Genomic DNA, 24,692 nt, shown 5'->3' with positions numbered 1-24,692 from the left:
AGTGCCCCATCTTTGATCACATTTTTGGGAAATTACAATAGCCGAAATGCTATTGAAAATATCGGACATGCATGGAATAAAATGAGTGAAAATAATATGAGAAGCTTGTGGGAATATGTTTTGCGTCATCGCTCTAATGGTTTCTGCGCCTTTGATCTTCAGATGGATACAATCTCAACAGACGTCATGAAGCTTATATATGATTTAGGCTTTAACTTATTGGGTGCTACTCGTGTCATGGACTGTTTTCAGACGGAATCTCAGACTTTTGGAATCTTCCATCAACATAGAAGAAGAACGGGTTAATGCAGAAGAAAGTGAAATTGAAAAAAATATACAAACTTCACAGTGGATGATCTCGAAGAATTATTGAATACCATTGTAAAAGCATATGAATAATTGAAGAAAATGATCCGAATGAATAAAGGAGCCTTAAAAGAAGGCGAAAATTAGAAAATGCAATTATTTGTTATAGCATGATGAACTACGGAAAAAAGTTGATGCAAAATGCTTTAACCGATTTTTCTGGTTAAAAATTATGTTTTTCTTTTTGATTTTGTGAACAAACAATGAAAGTCTTCTATTACTTATTATCCTTTTTACCCTTTTATTATTTTCCATTAATTTTACGTATATACGTTAATATTTTTGTTTTAATAAAATTTGATAGAAAAGAATTGCTAAATTTCCTATAGAAATAATGTTTCACTCAGTGCAGAATAGGAAAGAATTACTAATTTTCCTATAGAAATAATGTTTCACTCAGTGCAGATTCATATAGTGCGGTACTTTAGAATAACCAGTTAGGAGTACTAAGCGATGAAGTGTTCCTGTATATATGGGCAATAACTGTTGCAAAATAATTCTTTATCATCGAGCACGTATCCATCAAAATAATTAACTGTATGAAAACTTTTTGAATAGATATAGCACGAGTCCCTGTAAGGTGTTCAATAGCATTTCGGAACAACACCTGTACCACCGTACAGTAAACTCTTGTTGTGCATAAGCTTCTTCCTGTCCTGTCTACCATGTGCCCTTCTAATGATCAATATTATTCAAGTCTTATGTATCTCAATCATGCCCTCAGAATGCAAGTAACTTATTCACAAATAAATTTCGAAACTATTCTATTGACATTTAGAAAATCGAAAACTTTCACTGTTTTGCAAATTATTTCAAAGTCGGCAATCAGATATTACGGAGATGCTTGATGTTTTATTCGTATCTTGAAAACAAACATATTCAGTACTAATATGATTTTTTATTTTTGATAGATTTTTCATTTTCCTGATAGATTTTTCATCTCCTGGATCTCCAAGCTGCTTGTATAACAGTTAAAATCAACAAGAAATTCACTAAGCGACGGTGGTTGTCTTTTCAATGTTGAAAAAGAATTAAGCATTGATTTCCATCCTATCTCTTTCATGAACTTCTTTTATAGCTGTCAACTAGAAAATATGGAATAGTTTTAACATTACAACTAAAAACCGCAAAATCATACAGAAGAAATCCTTTGAACTTATAGCAACCGGACCGCGCGGACTTTCGATAAGAAATTTTTCCGAATAATTTAATATATATTTCTAGAACTTATTTCTTTATGTTTTGTGATGGCATCTGTAGATATTGAAGCGTGCGAAATCCGTCGGTCGAGTTTTTGATCTGTATTCCACAAATAAATATTACATTTCTTTAAATATACGTTTAATAAGCAATTACTGTGGGATTATCTGACAACATTCTCAAATTCAACGTGCGCAGCGAACACTAATTTTTTCGTGAATAAACATCACAGCATTGATGCACTTAAGTGATTTGTAATATTATTATATTAGAATCTAATTGTGCAGTTTATACTTTCTATCTTCCTTGGTCATATTAATAATAATAAAGGCACTGGAAGCTATACGTCTCATTTCCAGGCACCTTTAATCTCATTTTGTCTGCAAGTTCTACAAAACTGTAAAACTGGATTTGTATAAACGAATGAGGAAAAGTTCTGGTTTCTAGGTCTATTAAAATTACAACAATTTTCAAATTAGAAGCCGCATCTCCCTCCCTCCACACACAGACACACACACACAGAAAAGTCGATTTAAAAGTGGAATGCTTCTTATAGAGCGTAATATATAATAATTAGTTTCTAAAAATTGTTTTATAAATTCGGGATGCGTCGTCCTCTGCGTCTTGATGTTAGCGAATGAATATATCATCTTCTAGTTTAACACATAATTCATATTTTCTGTGCTAGTATTTCGCAGTAATAAATAATAAGATTGAGTTTATTTAATCAAAAAATTAAATTTTCATACAATTTACATTAGTAGTCTCTGAGATTGCGCAACGATGAAAATGCATCATTATTCTGTCTGTGATGAATGAAGTTTGAGACAAATGAACAAGAAATCAAACGAATTCCAGAGGGAAAAGATGATAATTACTTACATGGAAAAATGTGCTTCATAGAAAAGGTTTCTGAAGCTGTCAGGTATTATACGAAATGTAATAATACAAGGAAAAAATCATAGAATCAGGAAAAAGATGAGTATAACATGTGATTGAAAATGAATCGAAGCCCAAATTCCTTGAAGCAAGAGATAGCTATCGACTATAGCTGGAATGTGATAGAAATACGAAAATGCGATTGTGTAAGAATGGATGGTTCGCTATGTTAGTACAAGCTTAAACAATTTATATTGAGTCCTAAATTATACTCATTCGTAAGAAATTATGCGATGATCAAGTACTTTACAGATACCACGTAGAGCAATAATGGCCATTTGGTGTCCCGTGAGCCATATTCGCATCGACAATCTGCGCTGTTAAGTATTACTAATATTTTATTCAATTAATTTTAAATTTCGAAGTTCTGGACTAAAAACTTTCATTCGTACATCTAAAGGTATCTGCGAAATTTTTGTTACATATGCAGATCACATTAGCCATCTGATTCCAGGAATTTTGTACTACTATTCTTTTCTATTAGTAATTCATCCAAAGTGGAGTATTAGTCAGAAGAATTGTATAAAGAAAAAAACACACACACACAAAAAAAAAGAGATGTGATTTGAGAGCGAAAAATATTCTCTCCGGAGAACGGTATCAATTTCCAAGAAAAAAGGCATTTAAAAAATGATCTACATTTGGCAACATTTACAGTTTTAAAAAGCATTTTTCTACTATATTAGCTAACGGAATTTCATGATGCAGATTAAGCGACGCAACGTTGCAATGTATTCTCAGGATTCTAACATAAATGAATTCAAGTTTCTGTCATGATTTGTAACAAATTACACTTTTAAGACATTAAAAATGTGGTGTTTCAAATTTTAATTAAAAAGTAATCGCTGATATCAGAATATGATTGCGATTGATTGATGGCATTGTAATTTAACTCTGAAATTTAAAATGTAATAATGAAAAGTGTATTAATCTTGTCATTTGATAGTAATTTTTATAATTCTGTAGTCCTCGATCAATTCTTATTGCTCATCATTGCTCTAAAGGTTAACGATCCCCAGGTGAGTATATCCTCACATTTAAAATGGTGCTTTTTTAAATTAAATTTAGAGTTTCATTACGAAGAAATAAACTTGAAACATCTAGAAAAGATAATTTCTTTCTGCACCCGATTTCTAATGAACTGCATTTACTCTTCGAAGTTTTCTAAAAAATAATGTAAACATCAGCCATTTCATATTAAGAAAGTCCTCCATGAATGTTAAGATGAATAACGACTAAGGCTAACAATCTGTGCAGTTGGCATTGCACAACAATAGCATACTAATCCTCAACATTTTCTGCCAGCAACTAAAAACTTTCTTCTTAAACTCTAATATTTTGACTCATGTTCCAGTTTTTTTTCCTATTGTAATTTTGGCATTCGAAATACCATTGATTTTATATCAAAGTACTTCCAATGATTTATCTTTCATAAATATCACAAACACGGCGTTTTTTTTTTTTAAAGTAACACAAAGTACTCGCATATTGCCGTATTAAGCTAATATCGATAACTGAGTAATAACAATAAAAACGCTAATAGTGTAAATGTATAAAGTTATTTATATTTATACATTTTCACAATACATTCGATTTACAAAAGATCGTCTCTCTCTTCTTCCCATCAAAATGCAATTATTTGAACAATACTCTTTCTGTTCTTTAAAGAAAAACATGTATTTAATAGTAAAAGTGTAGATTCTCTATTGCGTGTAATTTAGAAAATAGAAAACGAACAATGCATTCTCTTGAGTAATACGTTTTATTCGACTAAGTAGAAAAATAAACTACAAATATGCTTTTTATGCGTAACGGCAGAATAATTTTAACTGCAATTTTATTCTCATTATGTTATTTTCACGGTTGAATTCAGTTCCATAACCCTTCTGTGAAGAAGAGCGCAAATTGGCTGATATAAATAACATGGATCTGTGCCCGCAAATATGTACGGCACTATCTTGCTAAATATGAGTTACTAAATAATACTTAATGCATAAAAACTTATAAAGATCCACGTATACGCTGGTTTAATTTCAAAAATAAATCGAGAGAGGAGAGACTAGTAGATGACAGGACTTAAGAGAGAAGGTAGCTTCATAGTTTCATAGATCTTCCTCTCTCCCGAAACAGGAAGTGAGGAGTAATGACGTAGTCATGTTGACACTGTCTGCAATTCGCAGCAAAGAAACAAAAATTTTAAATTTGAAAAAAAAAAAAAAAAAAAAAAAAAAAAAGGATCCCTGAGTAGATGAAGGAACATGCCACATATGCATGTGGGGAAGATACGCTAAGTCCATTTAATTTAACAGAAAAAGTTGCACAGTTAATTTTTCTTCCTCAGAAAACTTTATTATTTCATACTTTTGTTGCTAATTGTTGCCATTCCCAGTCTCGGCTCTTTTAAAAAATAAGAAGGAAGGAAAATGCATTTTTTGTAATAATTATGATGAAGACACTCTCTGTGTTTTGAATCCCCAAGCATTGGTAATCAAAGTGCTTTAAACTTCCTGGAGCAATCGAATATGCAAGAAAAGACGATTTCGATGAAAATTATGAACACTGAATCCATAGAGTAAAGAAATGCAACAAGATTGTCTGTGATAATGTTAGAAAATGTTGAAAAGCTTGAAAAGAAAAAAAATAACCATGTATCTGTTGTAGTGATTAATTTGGTTTGTCTGATCTAATCAGAACAAGCCCACGAATTTTTTCGTGGCAAAGAGCACAAGATTGGCAAGAGTCTTGAGCGGCATCTAAGTGAAAGTACGATTTCGCCCAGTTCCAACCTAATTTTGAGGCCAAGCAGCCCAGGTAGTTCCGAGGATATCCAACCCCTCCTCCCTTCCACCAAACGCCAATAGAAGACTTTCAGCTGGGAAAGTCTTCTATTGTCCCTATTTCATTTAGTGTCCCCATGCAACACTTCTATTTCATTTAGAGTGTCCCCATGCAACAAAGACATTATACATTTATAACATCCATGCCTTTTTTAGGATTCGAAACCGGAAAAGACATGGATGTTATAAATGTACAATGTCTTTGCTGCATCGCACAGAGCCACTAACCACTATTCCGTTGGACAGCATTTGGTATCTAAATTATTTATATTTGATTAAAAGAACACGAGAGACATTCTACGTAAGAGTTTTCTCGGAGAAAAAGGATTTATGCAAAATTTGTATCACCACTTATTGAGCTCATGCATTCGGAAATATTTTCGCTCAATACTGTATGATGTTACTGCATTAACTGACTGACTGCGGTTTGCGAGGTTTAAAGCTAGACTGTAACACAAAGTAAAACAGCTTTTATGATGAGCTGGAAAAATACGAGTATAATTTCGTTCTACAATGAAAATGCTTTCATGATTCTAAAGTGACTTACAAGTTTCCTGTAAAACTTATGTGTGTCTTGTATAATATATATAAATAATGTGCCATATAAATTTTTCTTTGTTATGACATGTTTTTGTTGTTACTGTTATTTGTCGGTGCATCAGTATCATCAGTATACATTAAATAATTTATAATTCAAAAGAACCATGAACAAACAATTTCGACGATTGGCAAAGAATTGGAAACGATATTTTTGACTTTTATAAAAGATATTTTTGACGATTTAAAATTTTCCTTTCGAAACCTAGTAATTCTGCACTCAATGCAAATAAGTGATGCAGAAAGTAGAAAATGTTCCATTTTTTCAAGTTTTTCTATCATATTTTCCCTAAATATGACTACACAAATATTTCCATTTCAGTTACAAATTCGTTTTTATATCCCTTCACAAATGATAAGGTTTTTCGCATGCTTATTTTTTAATATTGTTTCTAGATCTCTTTTGGGTAAAATTAGACATATTTATTATTCCTTTTCGTAAAAATGACTGTCTTTGCCTTAATTGCAACAAGAAATATCTTCTTTTTATTGCCATGTTCAGATTAAAAATAAAACTACGGTAATTTGATACTTAAATAACTGTATATTATTGCAGTTTAAACTCTCACTATAGAAAGTAACAGTATCATTAACTCTTATCAACTGCAGCTTAGTTTCGCAGCATGCGACTATTTTTCACCGCTTAGAAAATTCGTAATAACGAATAAATTCGTACCATTGTATTTTTGTAAAGAATTCGCAAATTTACACTATATCATTTCAGAGCATTGAATAAAAATTAAATTAGAGCGATTGATGCTATAGGAGTGTTTATATTAAATAAAATAATGAATTTTCGTATGAATTATGCCAGAAATGCCTGAGACCGCAGTAGGATATTACTCTTATTGCATGGTTAAGTATCAAAATAATAATATACAACAGATCTTCAGTGTTAAAAATCAGTTAAAAAATTACTTGAGTTCTTCTTCTCTCTGTTTCATTTCCATAATCTCTTGCTGAATCTTCGATTCCACAGATAGATTTCTTTTCAACTTGATCATAGGAGGGGGAACAGCTGCCTTGGTGACAACCTCTTCCTTTGGCTGGAAAACACCACCGTTTCGAGAGGCTGTGAAGGTGGTCTCTTTTCCTTTGCTAGCTATGAATTTATGCATGCTGATGTTGCCTTTGGGCACGCCATTGTTTTGAGAGAAAATGGTAGCCGGTTTGGCGCCGGTAGGTGAAGGAGTGGAACGCTTATCAGGAGAGGAACGGCCATTGGTGTAGTTTCCATTAGTCAAAGGATGAGAGTTGCCTACGTAAAGAAACATAATAGCCCATTAATTTGCAGAAAACTCCATAGTAGAACAAATAAAAATTTTGAACGAAAAGAGAAATAACTTTAAATTTATGTACTAAATCGTAGATTCATTAGGTTTGTCGGGTGCAGGAAATATGAAAAATATGCAATGCCCTCGCTGGGACTCTAGCACCGGACCTCCCGATTAATAAATGGGTGTGCTTCCAATTATACTAAAAAGACATGAAATAAGGAACCAGAAAATACCTCTCAAAGTTACTTAAGTTTCATTCTAAGTTACACAAATTTTAAGTTTTTCATGAACTAAAAACAACAGAATCTTACATCAGTTGATTAGACTGGCTTGTCAACTTTGAAATGAAGATATTACTACAAGTTGGAAGTGTGAAGATTTAGAGGTTGAAACCAGTATCATGAAATGTGACTCAGATATTTATTTATTTCGAAAAATATTAGAACAGCGACCGCCATTTATTATAACAGCGCTAATCTTCACTTGTGCCTCATATTTTTTCAAAAACACATTTTTCAAATATGAATTTAATTTCAATTTGCATCATTTGTGCAAGTCTCCAGTCTGTCGTGCAGGTTTTGCATCGCTATTTGGACCACGCTGAGTGGTTTAGGAGCAGTTGTTTCTTATAATGATAATCTAAATTCATTAATATTCTAATATTGTACACTTAAGTCTTCAGATAGGTCTAGAACAAATTATCACATACAAGTCTGGAAAAATATTGGTCTCGTAATGTCTTTTCATTTAGAATCACACATTCGAGAAACATTTGCTGAAGTATAGTCAGGGATTCTTTCTCAGCGCATGGTATTGCCCTATTTTATTGAAGCTAAAGCATCCAGAGATCTGCAGTATTTCAAACTTATATGGAAAAAAGTGCCGAAAGTGTTTCCAAAACGCGGTGTTCCAAAAAATAAGCGACTGAAGAAGGAACGGCACTGTTATAAAAAATGACACTGTGTATCCTATTGTTTTGTAAAAAATATTTGAGTTTCTTTCATGGTATTGGTTTCAATCTCAAAATTGTCAGACTTTCGTGGTAGACGTCACCGTCAAGCCATCCGAAGAAATATGAGTAACATAAAACAGTGATGAACGTGACCTCAGGTGCAGTCAAGAGTGACTATATGCAAAGTGGTTTTCAAGACCGACAACTGTATTATTTTAGTCATAACGTTATTCTGACATCATACTAAAACATGACTGGTTAAAATTGCTGCCCAAAACTGCTGTTTCATGTGAAGTGAATATTTCTTTGGATATAATTTATCACGCTTAAAGAATAGCCTGCTATGATTTTGATATATGACAGTCTAGGTACATTTAAAGTAAATTAGCATATGCAAGAAAATATTAGTTAATTATAATATTAAAACGGATAAATTTTTTTCTTTAGAATTAAAGCCAATGGAAATACAAAAATTCCAATTTGAAAAATAAATAGAAATTTATTCAAGACCTTTTATAACTGAAAAGAGAAATAATTTATGCTATGAGAAGCAAAGAGAACTAACGAGTACTGCTATTGCAATCATTCAAAGTAGGTATTTTTACATTCTAAGAGAAAATATTTAATAACAAGCAACTATCCATGCATTAAAAATTTTAGGAAGCGTGAAAGGATTTTTGTTACAAAAATAAATGGCAATTATTTTTTATGAAAACTTTATTCTAACATGATACTGAAATACCACTGTTACATTAACAGCTGTTTCATATAAAGTAAGTATTTCTTTTAACATAGTTTAAGCACATCACCAGGTAAAAGCTTCCTATAATTTTAATATAAAAGGATATTTTTTACAAAATAAATGGCGATTTTTTTTCCAGTATATTGGACTTAAGGTGCAGTATTCAGAATTCATGCAACTATTTTCTCAATTTTAATAATTAATATAAACTATCAACTACAGGTTTCAAAGAAATTAAATAAGGATATTTATCTATTCAGAATTTGTTTAAATTACAGCAAATTTCGCAAAATTTACCTACATCTGTCTCTTTTAGAAAAATTCATATCAGTGAGATGAACTTGTATCTTTTTTATTAAGCTGCATTAAAAAACGCTTTTCTGTTTGTTATAAAATAATAGACATTGAGCTTCATTCTAAAGCATCAAATGGAGAAGGATTTTAAAACTTTATGTAGGCTGCCTCAAACGTGTATTAAATTTATTACAATTTTTTTCTAAACTACAGAGCTAACTATAAAGAGAAATATCTGAAAGAGAGAAAACATACATTAAATTCTGATTTGTAAAGCATGAAGAAATTCAACTGACCATTAGTGACTGGGGAAGTGCAGTCGGGTGTCTTCATCTTGGCAACTTTGGCGTCAGTGCGCTCTTGGGAAATTGTCTGGATATGTCCAGTTTCACGAAGTGCCATCTCTCTTTGAGTCTGCTCTTCTATCTCCATTTGGATTTTGGCAGTAGCTGCCTGTTTCACAGAAGTGTTACTTGTGCCAGCCATCTTGCCAAAAACTCGAACCTGTGATAATGCAATAATAACAATATTCTAATATTAAAAATACGAATACTTGCGAAATTTAATGGCATATCTATGTAATAGTTTGCTCTTTCTGATGTGTGCAATCAATCAGCAGAGTTTGTTTAACAAAGCGAGGTGGGAAAGGAGGTAAATATTGAATTCTTAATGGTATAGATTCAAGACGAATTCAATTTTTTAAGGTAATATTTTCTACGGTCGAGTTTCTTAAAGACATATTTATAATCCATATTAGTAAGAAATACATGATTTTTACGAAATGCATTTTGAATATTGTAATCCATGTTGAATCCATAAGAAACAGATGACTTATATAACATTATTCAAACTGGATCTATAAGAAAATTCATTGAATAATTCAGTGATTTACTAAACGAATGCGAAATATGCCAGAATATTAGGAATTCTAACTTAAATGTAACTAAACTATATAAAAATTTAGGTATTCGGTTATTTCATTTATTTCAAGAAATCCAGAAATAGAAGAAAGGCCAATACCCAGTCTGCAGATTTTATGAAAGCCTTTTCAGTTTTGATGTATTTTCAGATTACGTATGATATGTTCGTTTTAAATAAATATTTTTTATAAAGGATTATTTTTTCATTACGTTTAAGGCATATAGCTGCTTCTTATTTTAATGCGCAGGCCGCTATTTTAATGCACGTATCAAACTGGCTCTTAAGAATGAGTCTAACTTAAAAGGCGACAGTGAAATTTATGATTTCAATGCAAATGGCGTAAAAATATAAAACTTCCGTCATTTTAAACAGTCATCTTATAATTTTAACCAACTAAACTAAAGTGTAGAATGTTACACATGTAAGTTGTTTTTAACAATTTTGTTGATCTAAAAAAGAAGAAGGAACGTAATTCTTTTTATAAATCAAGGTAACTGAATCAAAGGAAAATTTCAATTTCATGTTTCATGAAAATGAGGGATCTAACCGCGTGTATGTTTCACACTATATAAGATATACTATAAGGTACTATGTTGATCCTTTATGCTAATAGTGTTCTAAAACGATCCTTTATATCTTAATGCTTTGCGATTACATATATATATATATACATATATATATATGATCAAATGATTATGAATTAAAATTAATGGTCATCTTAATTTTATTCGCAAATTATTTTCAATAAAGAATTATATTCCTTCGAAAGTATAATTTGTCATTACGAATTGATTTCCAAGCATCACATACCTACTACGAGCTTCAGCTATACAAATTAAGCTTTTGATTTGTATGTACAGCAAACAAAAATTGCAAATAAGATAAAAAGTAGCTATTATGTTCCCCTGGGCTCCCTTTAAAAGAGTGGTTTTGTTAGTTGCTTCGAAAGAGGTCAAACTTATTTTAAATAGGAACCATTACCATTTAGATAGAAGATGTAGTACCTGGGAGTTTTTGACTTGACTTGGTTTTACATAGCTGTCATCCTCTCTTGGTGGTAAGCCTTTCTGTCTTCTTAATTCCTCTTCTCTATCTCTTGCAATTCGGATCTCTTTTTCCACCGCAGATTCTTTGCTGAATCCTTTGAAGGGTTTCTTTTCCTCGTCAACAGGTGGAGAAGGAGATGTGGTGCCTTTGTGTCCGAAGACGCTACTCACTCTGTAACCGACACTAGAAGGCGTTGGACTGTGCACTTCTTTTTGCGATGGTGAGGGGCTGCGAGCGTTGGGGCTCTTTGGGGGTACAGGAGACACGACAGGAGAGAGAAGAGCTTGTTCCCTCATCAAGCGGAGTTCTTCCTCACGTTCTCTCATCTCGCGAATTTCCATGGCAATCTTGGTCTCCGTGGTGCAAGTATTGTAGGGTTGTTCGGTCTTTTGGACTCCAGGCAAAATCCTTTTCAAACCACCAGATTTCACAAACTGCTCCATCTCTGGATGGCTTGGCTTATCTTCAGAAATACTGAGATCTGGAGAAGTGGTTGACGGACGAGAATGTTCATCATATCCTAAAGAAAATTTCATATGAATGTGAAAATAAGAAAGTTAAGCCATTCACAGGTTTTTTTATGACAGTTGGTCTCTTCTGAATTGTGCCAAAAGGATATAAACGGTTTAGAAAAGGTAACAGGTAATTATAATTCTAAACTATAATTCAGAAAAGCAGATAAAGCATTTGTTGTTTCATACAGATTTTAGACCACCTGTTGTTTTGTAAGAAGTTTAACTCAAAATTTAACTGTTAATTTTATTAACAGTTAAATTTTGAGTTAAACTTTGTCAAATTCTTAACTTCAACTTAATACATCCGGCCAGAACGTAGTTTTGGAACTAATCTGAATACTTAATGAGGGGAGCGGTATTTAAACCGCGAAGTCTACTTGCTGAGTGAGCGAGAATCAGAGTTTCTGATTTGCGCGCGTCTGCCTTTTGGCTACTCTTTCTCTCAAAGCTGTTATTACGCTCGGCCGTACTCAGTTTAAAAGTTAAGGGGCCAGCTCGGTTAGAATCTTGATAGCTTCGGCTATATCTATAACTAAGATATATATATATATATATATATATATATATATATTAGTTAATCTTAGTTTTAGTTTATTTCTTAGTCTCTTAAGTTCAAGTCCAAGTGTCGGCTTTTATTGTACACTCCAAGACGGAGTTTTGTTAAATCTTATTGGAATAATAAAGGGTTAGTTCCCCTTCCATCTTGTTGTTTCTTGTTACACGAACTTAAGCGATTATTCGCTAACTACTTCTTAAGATTCGTCACTTTCTACAGTAACTGAGAAATACACTAGTTAGAATCTCATAGTTTTATAAAGATTTAATTTATAACTTAAGTATCAGGCAAAATGTTTCACTAAACTACTAACCAATTCATCATATTTTTAATTTTAGAATAGTTATTAATTCAAAAAATGTATACAGTTTAAGAATATGATACAAAGAGTTTCAGATGAGATTTGAGCTTATAATCCAGTTTTTTAAAATTAAAAAAGGGTCTGCTGGGGAAGATTTAAAACTTGCTATTTTCACAAAATTTGCAGATATAACATTAAATATAATATCTCTCTGTTGCTCTAAATATATCTCTTATAAGTTTCCAAGTTTTTTTGTTAAAGTTTATAAGAAAATATAAGTTTCCCTGAAATATTGTTTTCCAGATTAAGTCCTTCCTTATTACACAGAGAATTTTAGCCATAAAGATATGTGATATAGTAGCTATTACTTCGTAAAGCAAAGAATATATATATTTACACAGAGCTAAGTAATGCTTACAAATAGAGAGCAAATTTTGAAAAATGATAAATTTCTAAAAAACGTAGTAATATTACTACTCTAAAACGATAAACAATTACACATAATTTACTTATCGTTTGAGAACGGCAGCAACAAGATATATTTCCATAAATCTTGATCTTACGTATGCACGTCCAAACATAATTTTTTAAAAATAATATCCAGAAATTTATAAAAATTTTAAATAGTGTGGGATGGCTCTAGGAAACAATCTAACCTTTTTATACGATCCTGTCAGAATATAATTTCCAATCAATTACCATTTAAATAGTTGAAAAGAAGAAAAACTCCACATTAATATTAGATAACCAGTTCTTAATTATTAAATTAATTTAGATAACCAGTTCACCAAAAATAAAGGGACCAGCTATATATTTAATAACGAATGTTGTCCTATCCAAAACGGAACAATTGCTCATTTCGTCCTTAAACATTTTGCAAACAGATATGCGAAAATGAAGTAAGTTAGAAAATCCATTTTTGATTACCTCCGTAAATTTTGTACTTTAAACAAAGTGTGGAACTTTCTCTCTCTCTTCTAGGAGCAGTAAATAGTTTATTAACAGGAATGTATTTTTTTTTTTAAATGACATCGTTTAGAAAGTTTTTTTTTAAATTCTCCCCTCCCTACGCACACAGTGTTTTAAGAAATCTAGTAAACTTATTTAAAAATATAATAAATTCGAAAATAAAAATCTAGGAACGATATTTAAAGAAATAAAGATTAGAATTATTATTTACTAACACCCTGTATGAGAACCGCGACTGCGATATTACATAATGAATAATGTTAGATTCAGTTGGAAAATTGAAAACAGAGTTTTATTTTAATATTAATAATATTAGAAAAATATATTCTCAGTAATGCATTAATTAACTTAACTAGAATGGACAGCAATCATAAGAGCACCTTTTTCTCAAGTCTTTTCATGATTTGATTGTAGCACTAAATTTAAAATCCTTAAAATTCACCAAAAGTGTTAGAAAGCTATTACATATCAGCAAACATTTATATTATGCCCTACATTTTTTCCTCAAACCTATGTACCTTTGTCACAAACTTTCACCTCTACGAGCATATTCTGATCTCCTTTGGCAAAAGCATTGAGCATAGAATTTACGATATAGAAATATTTTCTTACGACTATTTATCATAAAACTGATACTGTTTGCCAGAAAACAGAAAAAGACAAAAATGTTTATCAGATTTATTTTGTGAAGGTAGTAGTTAGCATTGATGTGATTAATGCCCGTGTAAACTAAGTTGTATTACTATCACGTTAAAATTGTCTACTAACATTTAAAAATTATCTACTTTTCTCTTACCATTTGTGGTAGTAATTTCTTGCTCATCAGTATCTTGTCCTACAATCTCCGAAGGAAGGTCTTGTACGTCTTCAGTACTATCTGGCTGTGGTAAACATTCTTCAACTCTTACGAAACCATCGTCCTCATCCTCAGCAGTAAGTTTTTCTGGTTCTGGTTTCTGGCTCTTAATAGGTTCATAGGTGACAGTTTCCACTACTTCTTGCTGGTGGATTACTTCTTCAGAGGTAGAAGTAATAGTTTCTTCATGAACAACTATTTCTTCGGATGTTTCAGAATTAACTTCTCTCTCAGTTATAACTTCTTGGGTTGAAGATACGACCTCTTCAGATGGAGCCGAAAGACTTTCTGGTTCACTGGAATTAATTTCTGCCTCTCGACTATCACATTTTTCAAAAGTAGTAGAGGTGACTGCAGAAGTGACAGTTTGGTAAGAACAGGCCTCCGCTTGAACTGATTCCTGAACTGTTTCAGAAATATGTTGTTCCTCAACTGTTGTAGAATGAACAACTGTTTCAGTGCTAACTTGTGTCACTTGTTTAGTCACCAATGATGTTTCCAATTTCGAAGTATATGTCTTTTCTTCGACAAAATCGTCATTATTATTATCTTCTTCTAAGGAATCTGCGCTATTGTTGTTTTCGTGATCCACTTCCGCGCTAGGCGCAACGGGCGCAGCTTCCGATGACTTAACAATCTCTTCGTCATGAATAATGTTAGCACTGTCATTTTCTTCAACTTTACTATCTTCTATAGGTTTCGCAACGCCATTCGCCATTTTAGGCTGAAGATTGGTATCACTTTCGCTCTTGCTTTTGGCAACCTTTTCTTCATTGTCATCTTCCTGTACGGGCTTAGTAGTTGTCTCAGCCACAGTGGAAGAAGAAGAAGACTGGTTTTCGTCGGCCATCATACGTTTTTCCCACAGTTCTCTCAACTCCTCTCTATGCTCCAAAATGGATGATGTATCGACGACAGCTAAAGTAAAGAAATCCATAATTATATCCTTTTGAAGTAACATTAACAAAGTGTGTTTTGAATAACACACTTTATAAAATTTTTACAGGCAACGACTTTAAACTTGAAAAATTACTCTGGAAAGGGATATAGTTAATTTTACTTGCTTGCTTTATATAATATTAGACTTAATAAAGCTCAATAAGGAAATCCACGTCTATATTTATTTTCTTCACAGCTGAAACATATTTTTTCTTTAATAATTGATTAAAACGAAAACGTCATAATACTAGTGTACTATTTAAAAAAAAAAAAAAAAAAAAAAAAAAAAAAAAAATTCAGATTTTACATTCCGCATAAAGAGGCGTTTTTTTAACGTTTTCTGTGTTACCTTTGATTATTAAATATCATGTTCTTCGCACATAAACCATAAAATTCAATTCAAGAGCAATGTCGCAAAATAATTTTTATCTTTAGAATTTCCGATACACAGTCCCGCGCGCTGAACTTAAATTCCCCCCCCCCCGTACAATGCTGCCATTGCTCGGTTTGAAATCGTTGAGTTTATCAAAAATTCCTTAAAATGTTACAAAATATAAAATCGAAAATAAAACAAATTCAAAATTCCAAATTTGGGCTTCCAGATGCCCATATTCGGAGGAGGACTACGTTATTCAAAATTAGATGGTTCTAGGTACCGTTGTTTTATCACAATGCGAGAGTCATACATACATTTGTGCAGATTCATATTTTTATTTCTTTAAATATAACACAGCGTGATAATATTTGGTGGCAACAGTTTGAAAAGTGATATGGACATTTACAGTGAATCGATGGAAAATGCCAAAACGAAATTAATAGTCCTTCTGAGCTAACGCTCCTTTTGACTAATAAGACGAAAATTAGGAAATGTGTAATTTCAGTTTTCATAAATATAAACAGCTGGAATGAAAACTGTCATCATTGTCTACAAATTCTCAACTGCAACATAACTTAATTTCTTTCTTTCTATGAATTGACAGCATTAAAATATCTTACACGCATTTGTGAAGTCAAAATAGCCAAAATATTTCAATTAAGTATCTTTTACAACATTTATTGTACAAATCCGAATAGGATGTCTTTAATGGTATTTCAGTAAGTGACGTTAGATTAAAAAATGTTTCTGAAAAGTTTATGGCTATTGAAGTGTTCTGATTTTTTTTTATATTTTTAGAAGTATTTTCAAGGTATGGGCACTATTTTTAAAGGTTTCAATTAGTTGGAAAATATGTTCTTATAGAAACATAAAGAAAAAATTAAAAAATAATAAAGAATAAATGAAAATAATTACTGAAAAGGAAGAAAAAAAGAAATTACATAATGAATTTGAAACAGAAATTTGCATCAATTAACTGCATCGAACTTATGGCAAAAAACAAAACGCTATGCGCATACTTATAAATATTAGTCTTTCACGTTTCTTAAAATTTTACATTTAAATATTTTTAACTGTAATCTCTCTTACCTATATTATCATACCTGATACTATATCTAATTATTATGAGACTTTCGAACAGCTGAGTATAGAAGTTACAGAAGAAATAAATGCAATTACAGTTAAAATGCAGTTAAAGAAAAAATAAATACAGTTTCAATAAACAAAAATGTGCCTTGTGAAATATACCTACATTTATTCTTTTTAATAATAAGCTTGTAGAGTCATTAGGTTATTTTTAAAGCAGATGAAAAATGAGCAATGCCTTCGCCGGGACTCGTGCTCACCATTACCCCATGAAGACATGCTAAGAAGGCGGGAGAAATACCTTACATACTCTCCCTTTCAAAGAGCAACTGGGGTTTAGGGAACCCAATCGCCAAATCCTGGTGGTGAAGAATCATTATCCATTACTTTTTTTAGTTCGATCGCCACGGTAGAGTCATTAGGTATTTTTTGAAGCATGAGATACAAAAAAGGAGCAATGCCCTCGCCGGGACTCGAACCACGGAACTCTCGAATACGCGTCGAACGTGCTGACCACTACACCACGAAGGTATACTAAGAAAGCGGGATAAATACCTTAAAAGTTTACGATCTTTATAATATTTCTCATATAATGCCTAAATCTATATTTCATTTTTACAATCCCATCTACTGTGTGACCTTTTAATTTGCATATGTATTCTTTGGTTACATATTTAAAGCTATTCAGTTTAAAAAGAGGTCCATTTGGACTTCATGCTTACTAATTGGCGATTGGTTGATTGCTTCATGTCGATGAGTATGCCAAATAGATATGACTATTATAGCTTTAAGAGTAAAGATTTTATTACAAATTTTCATTAATATTCTGAAACGTTTTCAATATTTCCAGCATACAACACCACACCAGCAATGCTTTGGAAGAAGTTCAATATCAGGAAAATTTGTGCAGTTAAATTATGTTCTTGTGATTATAAGTTGATTTTCCCCCTTAAGATGTTAAATTCACTGTCTCATAATAATTTGAGGTATGTGTCTCATAGCCTTCATTTAACAGATTTTTTTTTTTTTTTTTTTTTTCAGATACAGAAAACTGGAATTTAGAATAGCAATTTTAATATAGCAAGAATAAATAAAAGGATAATTGAGATCTAAAGATACGCAATTTGTTTGCACTTAACCCGAACAAATGGCCACTGATCAATGATCTCTAACGTGAGTCGTAGATCGTTTCGTAGATAACGCCATACTAGAAAAATTGATATTATTGCCTAGTATGAAATTTTAAGCTTGAATTTAACTTTCGTAAGCTGAGGTTTACAGCAACCAAAGAAAATATTTTCAGCAGCAAACATTCCAAACTCAGTAATTAGTTCGTTAAAATCTCTTTATATATCCCCGGGCCTCTAAACTTCGAACATCTCAATACATTCCGTTACAGAAGAATGGAAGCACGCTGGTAGGAAATGAACGGAAAGATGACAGAGCGTCACAAACTGATGAAACGGAAAGATACTCTGTTATTTTGTTCTTTAGTTTTGCCTTCTACGCTTGTGTGATCCCCTTGGAGTTAAATAGATAACAAAAAGGATCGAGCCATCCGCTAGCTGGTAGATGGTCCGTGAAAAAAAAAGTGTGTCCTTTCAGAGATAGAATTGTTTTGTTTCAGTGAGTTCCCTTTCTTTCAGACATGGAATTCCGAAGACTGATCGCACATTCACACGCCATGCAGCCCCGAAGGCTTGAAAAAATTCAAGAAGCAAACCTGAGTGGTATCTGGTATTACTTAACATCTGTAAGAGTTTCAAACACGTTTGGAGGTTAATTATCCAATAAGAGTAATCTGTTTAGCCATCGCTGATCTGCCTCTTATAGAAATTCAGTCGACCTTTAATTTAAAATCACCTTTTGCTTTCATCACGTGTGCCTTCAATTTATCACATTCCTTCAAGTTTGGAATTCAGTTTGTCCCTGCAGTATATGTTTTACAGTTTTAAGCCTATTTATACTGCTTGGAAAGATTTAGATTTTAATCGATCTCCTAGTTTTGAGTAATTTTATAAGGCAGTTATCAAAAGTTCTCAGAGTATGGGTATTTTACAGTTGTAATTAAAAGAAAAAATAATTTACAGTAATATTTCCTTAGAAACAGATACTTCCTGAGACGTTTTCGCCAGCGTTGGTGGCAATGTTTTCTAGAGTCCATTCTTTTGCGGTCTTTTAACATGATTTGTTGCAGTGAAAAGGATAGTTCAACTTGAATTCCAAGGAAGGAAACAGATAAAAATCGAGTTTATAATAAAGAGAATAACCGGGATGTTCTGAAATGTCTTACTGCATTTCGTTAACATGATTTAGCCATATTATTTCGCAAGGGTTATTTCAAATCTCAACAACACTGTATGCAACGTAGTAGGAAAAATCTACTCTTTTTGCCGTTTAGAAACTGAATTCCCTAGCTACATTGCAAAGTTATGGACGCTTTTAAATTGTCTAATTCGTATGTTCTACTATTCCTCATATTTTATACAAACAGAGATAATTTCAGGGAAATTTTAAGGCTGCTATATATTTAGAAACCTCTTATTTGTTTGTCTGGCAGTTCAATTTTTAATTGATTCTATCTATTTAAGATTTTTAGTGTGTGGCTTGCTTAAGGCCAAGCGCATTAGAAGAACGATTTTCAATCTGTGGTCTGTAAGCCTGCCGTGATTTATAAAATATATCAAGTTAATTGCGTATGCCATATTATAGCTGATACTCTCAGAGCGTACGTATTACGTATGGCAATTCTAGTCTCAATAAAAAAAGAGGGCGTTAAAACAGTGACTGGTGCTTCTTACTAGCATACATCCGAACACGTTACAGCTATGCAAAAATAGGCAGGCTCATCCATCTCATTAATGCGAATATCAAGATTTATTTCATTTTTAGTTATTAAAGTAAAGATTATCCAAACTTTAAAAGGCTTTAATTATTAAAAATATATATATATTTTCCAGTAATTTAGTTGATTAATACCAAAGGAAAATTAAATTAAACAATTAATTTAAATTAAACTTATTAATTTTAGTTAATATAAGTATACTGGTAGTAACATGTGGTAAAAATTGTTTTCGAAGCGGAAAGAGAGTAAGGTGGTCCTTAGAAATTCTAATTCACAGAAGTGGTCCTTATTTGAAAAAGTTGAGAAGCGCTGAGGTAGAACTTAATATTGTTACTTCGTTCCGAATTCGTTTCTACTGAACGGATTGGATGTAGACAGGTTTCTTGGTTTTTGCGGGATGTAAAGAGAGTACGAATCATTCACATTTTAAAAATTAATTGCAAAGATATCCATTATAAGGCAAATAGGCTGCGTATACTTTTTCATTATCTGTTAAATGACTGATCAAAAAATGGGAAAATTAAAATCTAATAAAAAGAACTAATAAAAGGAAAACACAGTGCGGAAAGGCATTTTGTATGTGTGTGTATGTAACGATTAATAACAGTTTAAACTCGTGACATTGTTGTGATTTGATTCAGAGAGTTCCTACAATTGATCGTACCAAGATTTGAATTTGGCAGTGGTTGACAAGAAATCTCCAGAAAGTATCTAAAATGTGAACATTAGTGTTTAACTCAAGAAGAGCTTAATATGACAGCTTTCTTAGGGAAACATTTTTCCCAGAGCTGGGAATAGATCTGTATTTATACATAATTTAATAGTTGTTTTTGCATGTTAGTTGTGTTTGCGTCTGAATAGTAGCGTAGACTCTAATTTTAGTGTGTGCGTGTATAAAATTAGATATTGATAGAACTTTAGCTTCTTTATGATTATTAGTCTTTATATATATATACATCACACATACATACAAACTTACATACATACGTGTGTGTGTATATAACGTAAAAAAAATAATCCCAAAAAATTACGCTCTATTTTCACTGAAAGCAACAATTAAAAATTATGGAATACCGAAAAATTGTAGAATAAAATTGCTGTTCTGGATTAATAAAGGGTAATACTAACGAAAGTTTTACTACGGGTCACTAAGAACAATACTTAATTAAGATACACGTTTACAAGTATCTCTTGTAATGTGTAAAAACTTACTCTTACAGATCATCTTTCTGGTTGGGCATAAATATAAGTATCGATTACATGCTCTTTTAATAAAGAGAAATGTTTGCTGCTAAATATATATGTAATACAATTAACAGGTAATGTTTAAACTGAAGAAAAAAATTGAGATTTAAGACTCTGGTGCATGGATTCGAGGTTCGTTACAATTTTGCAATAAACTTGATAATTAAGAAACTAAAAAACTCCTTTTTATAGATATTGTCACTCTTGGATTTTTTTATGGTACATTTTGCACTGCAAATGCAATTTATGACAAATTTAGGATCTTAAATCGAAATCTAAAAATCGGATGATACATTTTTTATCCCTCGAAGATAAAGTTTTTATGAAATTATGTTCATCATAAGTACTTAACGAGAATAACGAATTAAATAAGTGTTGCAATTTTTTTTAAACAATCAACTTAAATTTCGGAATGAAATAACTGTAAGCTATAGAATACTATTTCTAATAAATTCTGCATATATTTTCTTTATCATAATTTCTTCTCAAGAATCTCAATTTGAGTTTCGTATGTTCCAACGAAATATTTGTTAACTAAATTCTTTTTTTCCTCTTTTATTTATTCTTAAATTGCTCTAGCAGTTAAGCCTTAAGTTTTACTTCATTAACAGCAAAAGGGGAATAATCACTACTTTTAAATATAGTTACATAAAGTTTCGGGTGAAAAAGGGAAACTAAAAAAATAATAAACTTTATGAGAATTTAAAATAAAGTAATATTTTGGAAATAAAAGCATTTCAAAAGAAATATATTTTTTTAGTACTTTGAAAACCTTTCTCCTCGATTTGTTCTTGAAGAAGCAGCAACACTGCGTTCAGTTGAATATCTTGTAGGATAGAATTAAATTTTTATTAGTCATAGCACTTTTTATTTTTTCCCTTCCGTATTTGCTTCAAATTTAATGAGATGAGCATCATTCGTAAATCAGAGAAAAAAATCAATATTGTTTGGAAACGAAAATGAGTAACTGATCTTAGCATTTTACACTCAAGCTTAAAATGTTCTCACAAAATAAATTCTATCTTTAAATATAGGAATTTCAGAACATTCATTTTTGATACAAATAAATTCAGAATTTTTACAGTTATTTCTTAAGAAAAACTTAAGTTTAAAAATTTTAATTTCGAAAATTGCGTAATTATTCAGAATCCTTTTTAATTTCATCGAAGTGAGGCCATTCACTGAATTTAAAAATGATGTAGAAGTACTAATCGAAATAAATACATCTACATTTAAAATTTTTTGAACAGTTGTTAAATTGCTTTTTATTCCTTAGGCAAGGATTTAATAAGGAAAGAAGATCGGTGATCTTAGTGAAAATGATGACGAAAAAGTTAATGGTTCTTTAATTACTTGCATTGCCTAGAATTTACATATGCCATTTAGAATAGCGAACATTTTAGAATAAATAGGCAATTTTCATGTTTTGTTTGTTTCTGTGGTGCTTACAAGGCGTCAAAATAGTGTTTCCAGAGGCAAAATCATTAATTTCTTTTATTATGTTATTATCAAAGCAGTTTCTTAAACAGAACAGAAATTTCCTCTTTCGAGGTACTTCAACAACAGCTCTTTAAAAGTCACCGCTTTGTAGCCCGAGGAAAATACTAATACGAAATCACTGAACTTTCCTCACAGTTGTTCCTCTTCACTGCCATCGTCATTTGTTTCTGTTTTCCATTTTTCCAATTTACCAGTGCAAGAGGAAAAATCTTAAGTGATGGATTTGAACATGATAAGTTTGTTTTTCGAAGATTAAAGACACGCTTTTCCTCGTTGATTTCTATAAAGATTATGTTGTTGTATTTTTGTAGAGGAGAGCGAGGTACAAAACGATCGGTATGTAACTGCGAAGTGAGTGATTTCTCAGCAAGAAATTTGGATTTTTGAACAAAATGTTTGCAATCTTATTTTTCAGAAAAAGAATGGACAGATCATGTATGCTCTGTGTAAGATTAAATAAACTAAAAATACATACAAGGCGTACATGAAATTAATTGGAATTTTACTTAAATATTTCTTATTAGCTTTTTTATTAAATTCATTATGAAGTTAAGAATTGATTAAGTTATTTCCCATCTCTTTTTAAACAGTTACTGTGTATAGAATTTTTATAAACTGCAGATATGTCTGATGTCCGCTGTATGTTTTTGTTAATCTCTCACCTAAATATTCACTTATTTTTTTTCACAATTGAATGATAGATTATAAGGTACCAATAACGTAAATAAAATTGAGATATTTATTCTTTGCCACGATATCAGACTTGCATTTCTGTAAGAGTATATCATCAAAAAATAGTAAATTATTTTGGAAAAAGTTAAGTAGCATATAATTAGGTACGAATAATACTTATTAAGCTAATTAATGAAAACACTTATTAAAAATTTTGAATTCGTGAATAATTTAATCGTACCTATAAAAGGAGTACACAGAAAACAATTTTAGATATATTTTATCCCACCAACTTTCATGAAAAGGGAAGATTTTACAACGTTCCGCAGTAATGATAAAAATATAAAACTTAAAATTTTTTCTGGTGTTCATTTTATTGTGATACCTCTTTTTAAATGAAGTAGATGTAGCATATTGAGTTTTGATCTTTCTTAAATCAAAGTCTTTGCACTGCGCAGATTTGAAACGTTTTCTGAGATCTTAAGCTTGTTAAAATGCTCAGAAGTGTTCAAGAAATTTCATTTGCGTTATCGTATGATGTATACATCCAAAAGAAAATTCATCAAATGAGAGAAATACTCTTTCATGAATATAAATAATATGTCTTTATCAAAACAAGAGCGAATGATCCAGTTTATGTTTTTCTAATTATTTTTCCCAAAGACTTAAAGAAAAATTAAAAGCAGGTATCCTATGTAAATGATACATTTGTTTAATTCGGAAAAATTATAAATTTAAATTATTAATAATTCACCAGTAAATTAGTCACTGATAACTTATCGAACAGGAAACCCTAATTTATCAATTAACAGATAACCAAACTTACAAATTTTAATCTCATCCTTTAATTATTAATTTGAAATGATTCGATTCAGTTGTTAAGCACTTTTCCTATCTGATTATACATTTACGTAAGGCAGAAACTTCTGGATATGCTAAAAGTTTTAAATCCGTCTACTTACTTTTAAACTAGCGAATATTTTACAAACTTCGAAATCAAAAATACAAAACATGATTTCATGTATACTTAGAATACTTATATATTTTAAGAATTTTTTAATAAAAATATTTCTGATAGTGAAACTAACTAGGCAGCGAAAATTTATATTTGTTACCTAATAATTAAAAAATTAAATACGTGATTTAAAAAAGGAGCAATTTCATTTGTTTATTTTTTTTCCAGTGTTTATAGAGTATTTGATATTTATTCTTGTTAGACTTTCAGATTATAAATTCTTTCCGTGCTACTACTGGTGTTGTAAAAGTGTAAATTTTATTTAGTGCTATTTTGAATCCTTGAGACAAATAAGAATTTTCTAAGTTTTGCCAAATTTTATAATGTGCTAGCTACTCAATCCTCTAAGACGATTAAAAAAAATATAAGTATCCAGAAGGTTAAATAGAATATTATCACCAACATTATCTCCTGGTAAATGAGACAATTTGAACATGGAGTAACCTGAATAACTTCAGATATTCAGAAAGATCAATAAAGAAAAAATATATTTTTATAGTTCTTACAAATTTATATTTATTATTTACCATGAATAAAAATAAAAAAATAGTTCTTAAAAGGTAAATTTCATTATTTTAAAATTTGGGGTGAAAATAAAAATGTAGACGACTGTCTATATTACTTTACACGATTGTATACATTACT

At 31.2% G+C, this 24,692-nt stretch overlaps 1 protein-coding gene across 4 annotated transcripts in view; it reads right to left on the bottom strand.

Moving 5' to 3' along the window:
* LOC118190329 (uncharacterized) overlaps nt 1–24,692 on the bottom strand; it is a 315,144-nt gene that overhangs the window by 28,159 nt on the left and 262,293 nt on the right. For all 4 annotated transcript variants that reach the window (XM_085818638.1, XM_035361033.2, XM_035361034.2 and 1 more), the window contains 4 exons: nt 14,310–15,287; nt 11,130–11,692; nt 9,501–9,708; nt 6,858–7,197 (listed from right to left, as the gene is read on the bottom strand). In XM_085818638.1, coding sequence (XP_085674764.1) covers nt 6,858–7,197; nt 9,501–9,708; nt 11,130–11,692; nt 14,310–15,287 — 2,089 coding nt within the window. The remainder of the gene's footprint in view (nt 1–6,857; nt 7,198–9,500; nt 9,709–11,129; nt 11,693–14,309; nt 15,288–24,692) is intronic.

The sequence above is a fragment of the Stegodyphus dumicola genome, chromosome 6 (assembly GCF_044657685.1).
Source record: "Stegodyphus dumicola isolate Sdum_Otavi_A_Nest chromosome 6, ASM4465768v1".
Lineage (NCBI taxonomy): Eukaryota > Metazoa > Arthropoda > Arachnida > Araneae > Eresidae > Stegodyphus > Stegodyphus dumicola.
Note: the sequence above shows the minus strand (reverse complement) of the source record. Positions and strands in the feature narration are given on the sequence as shown.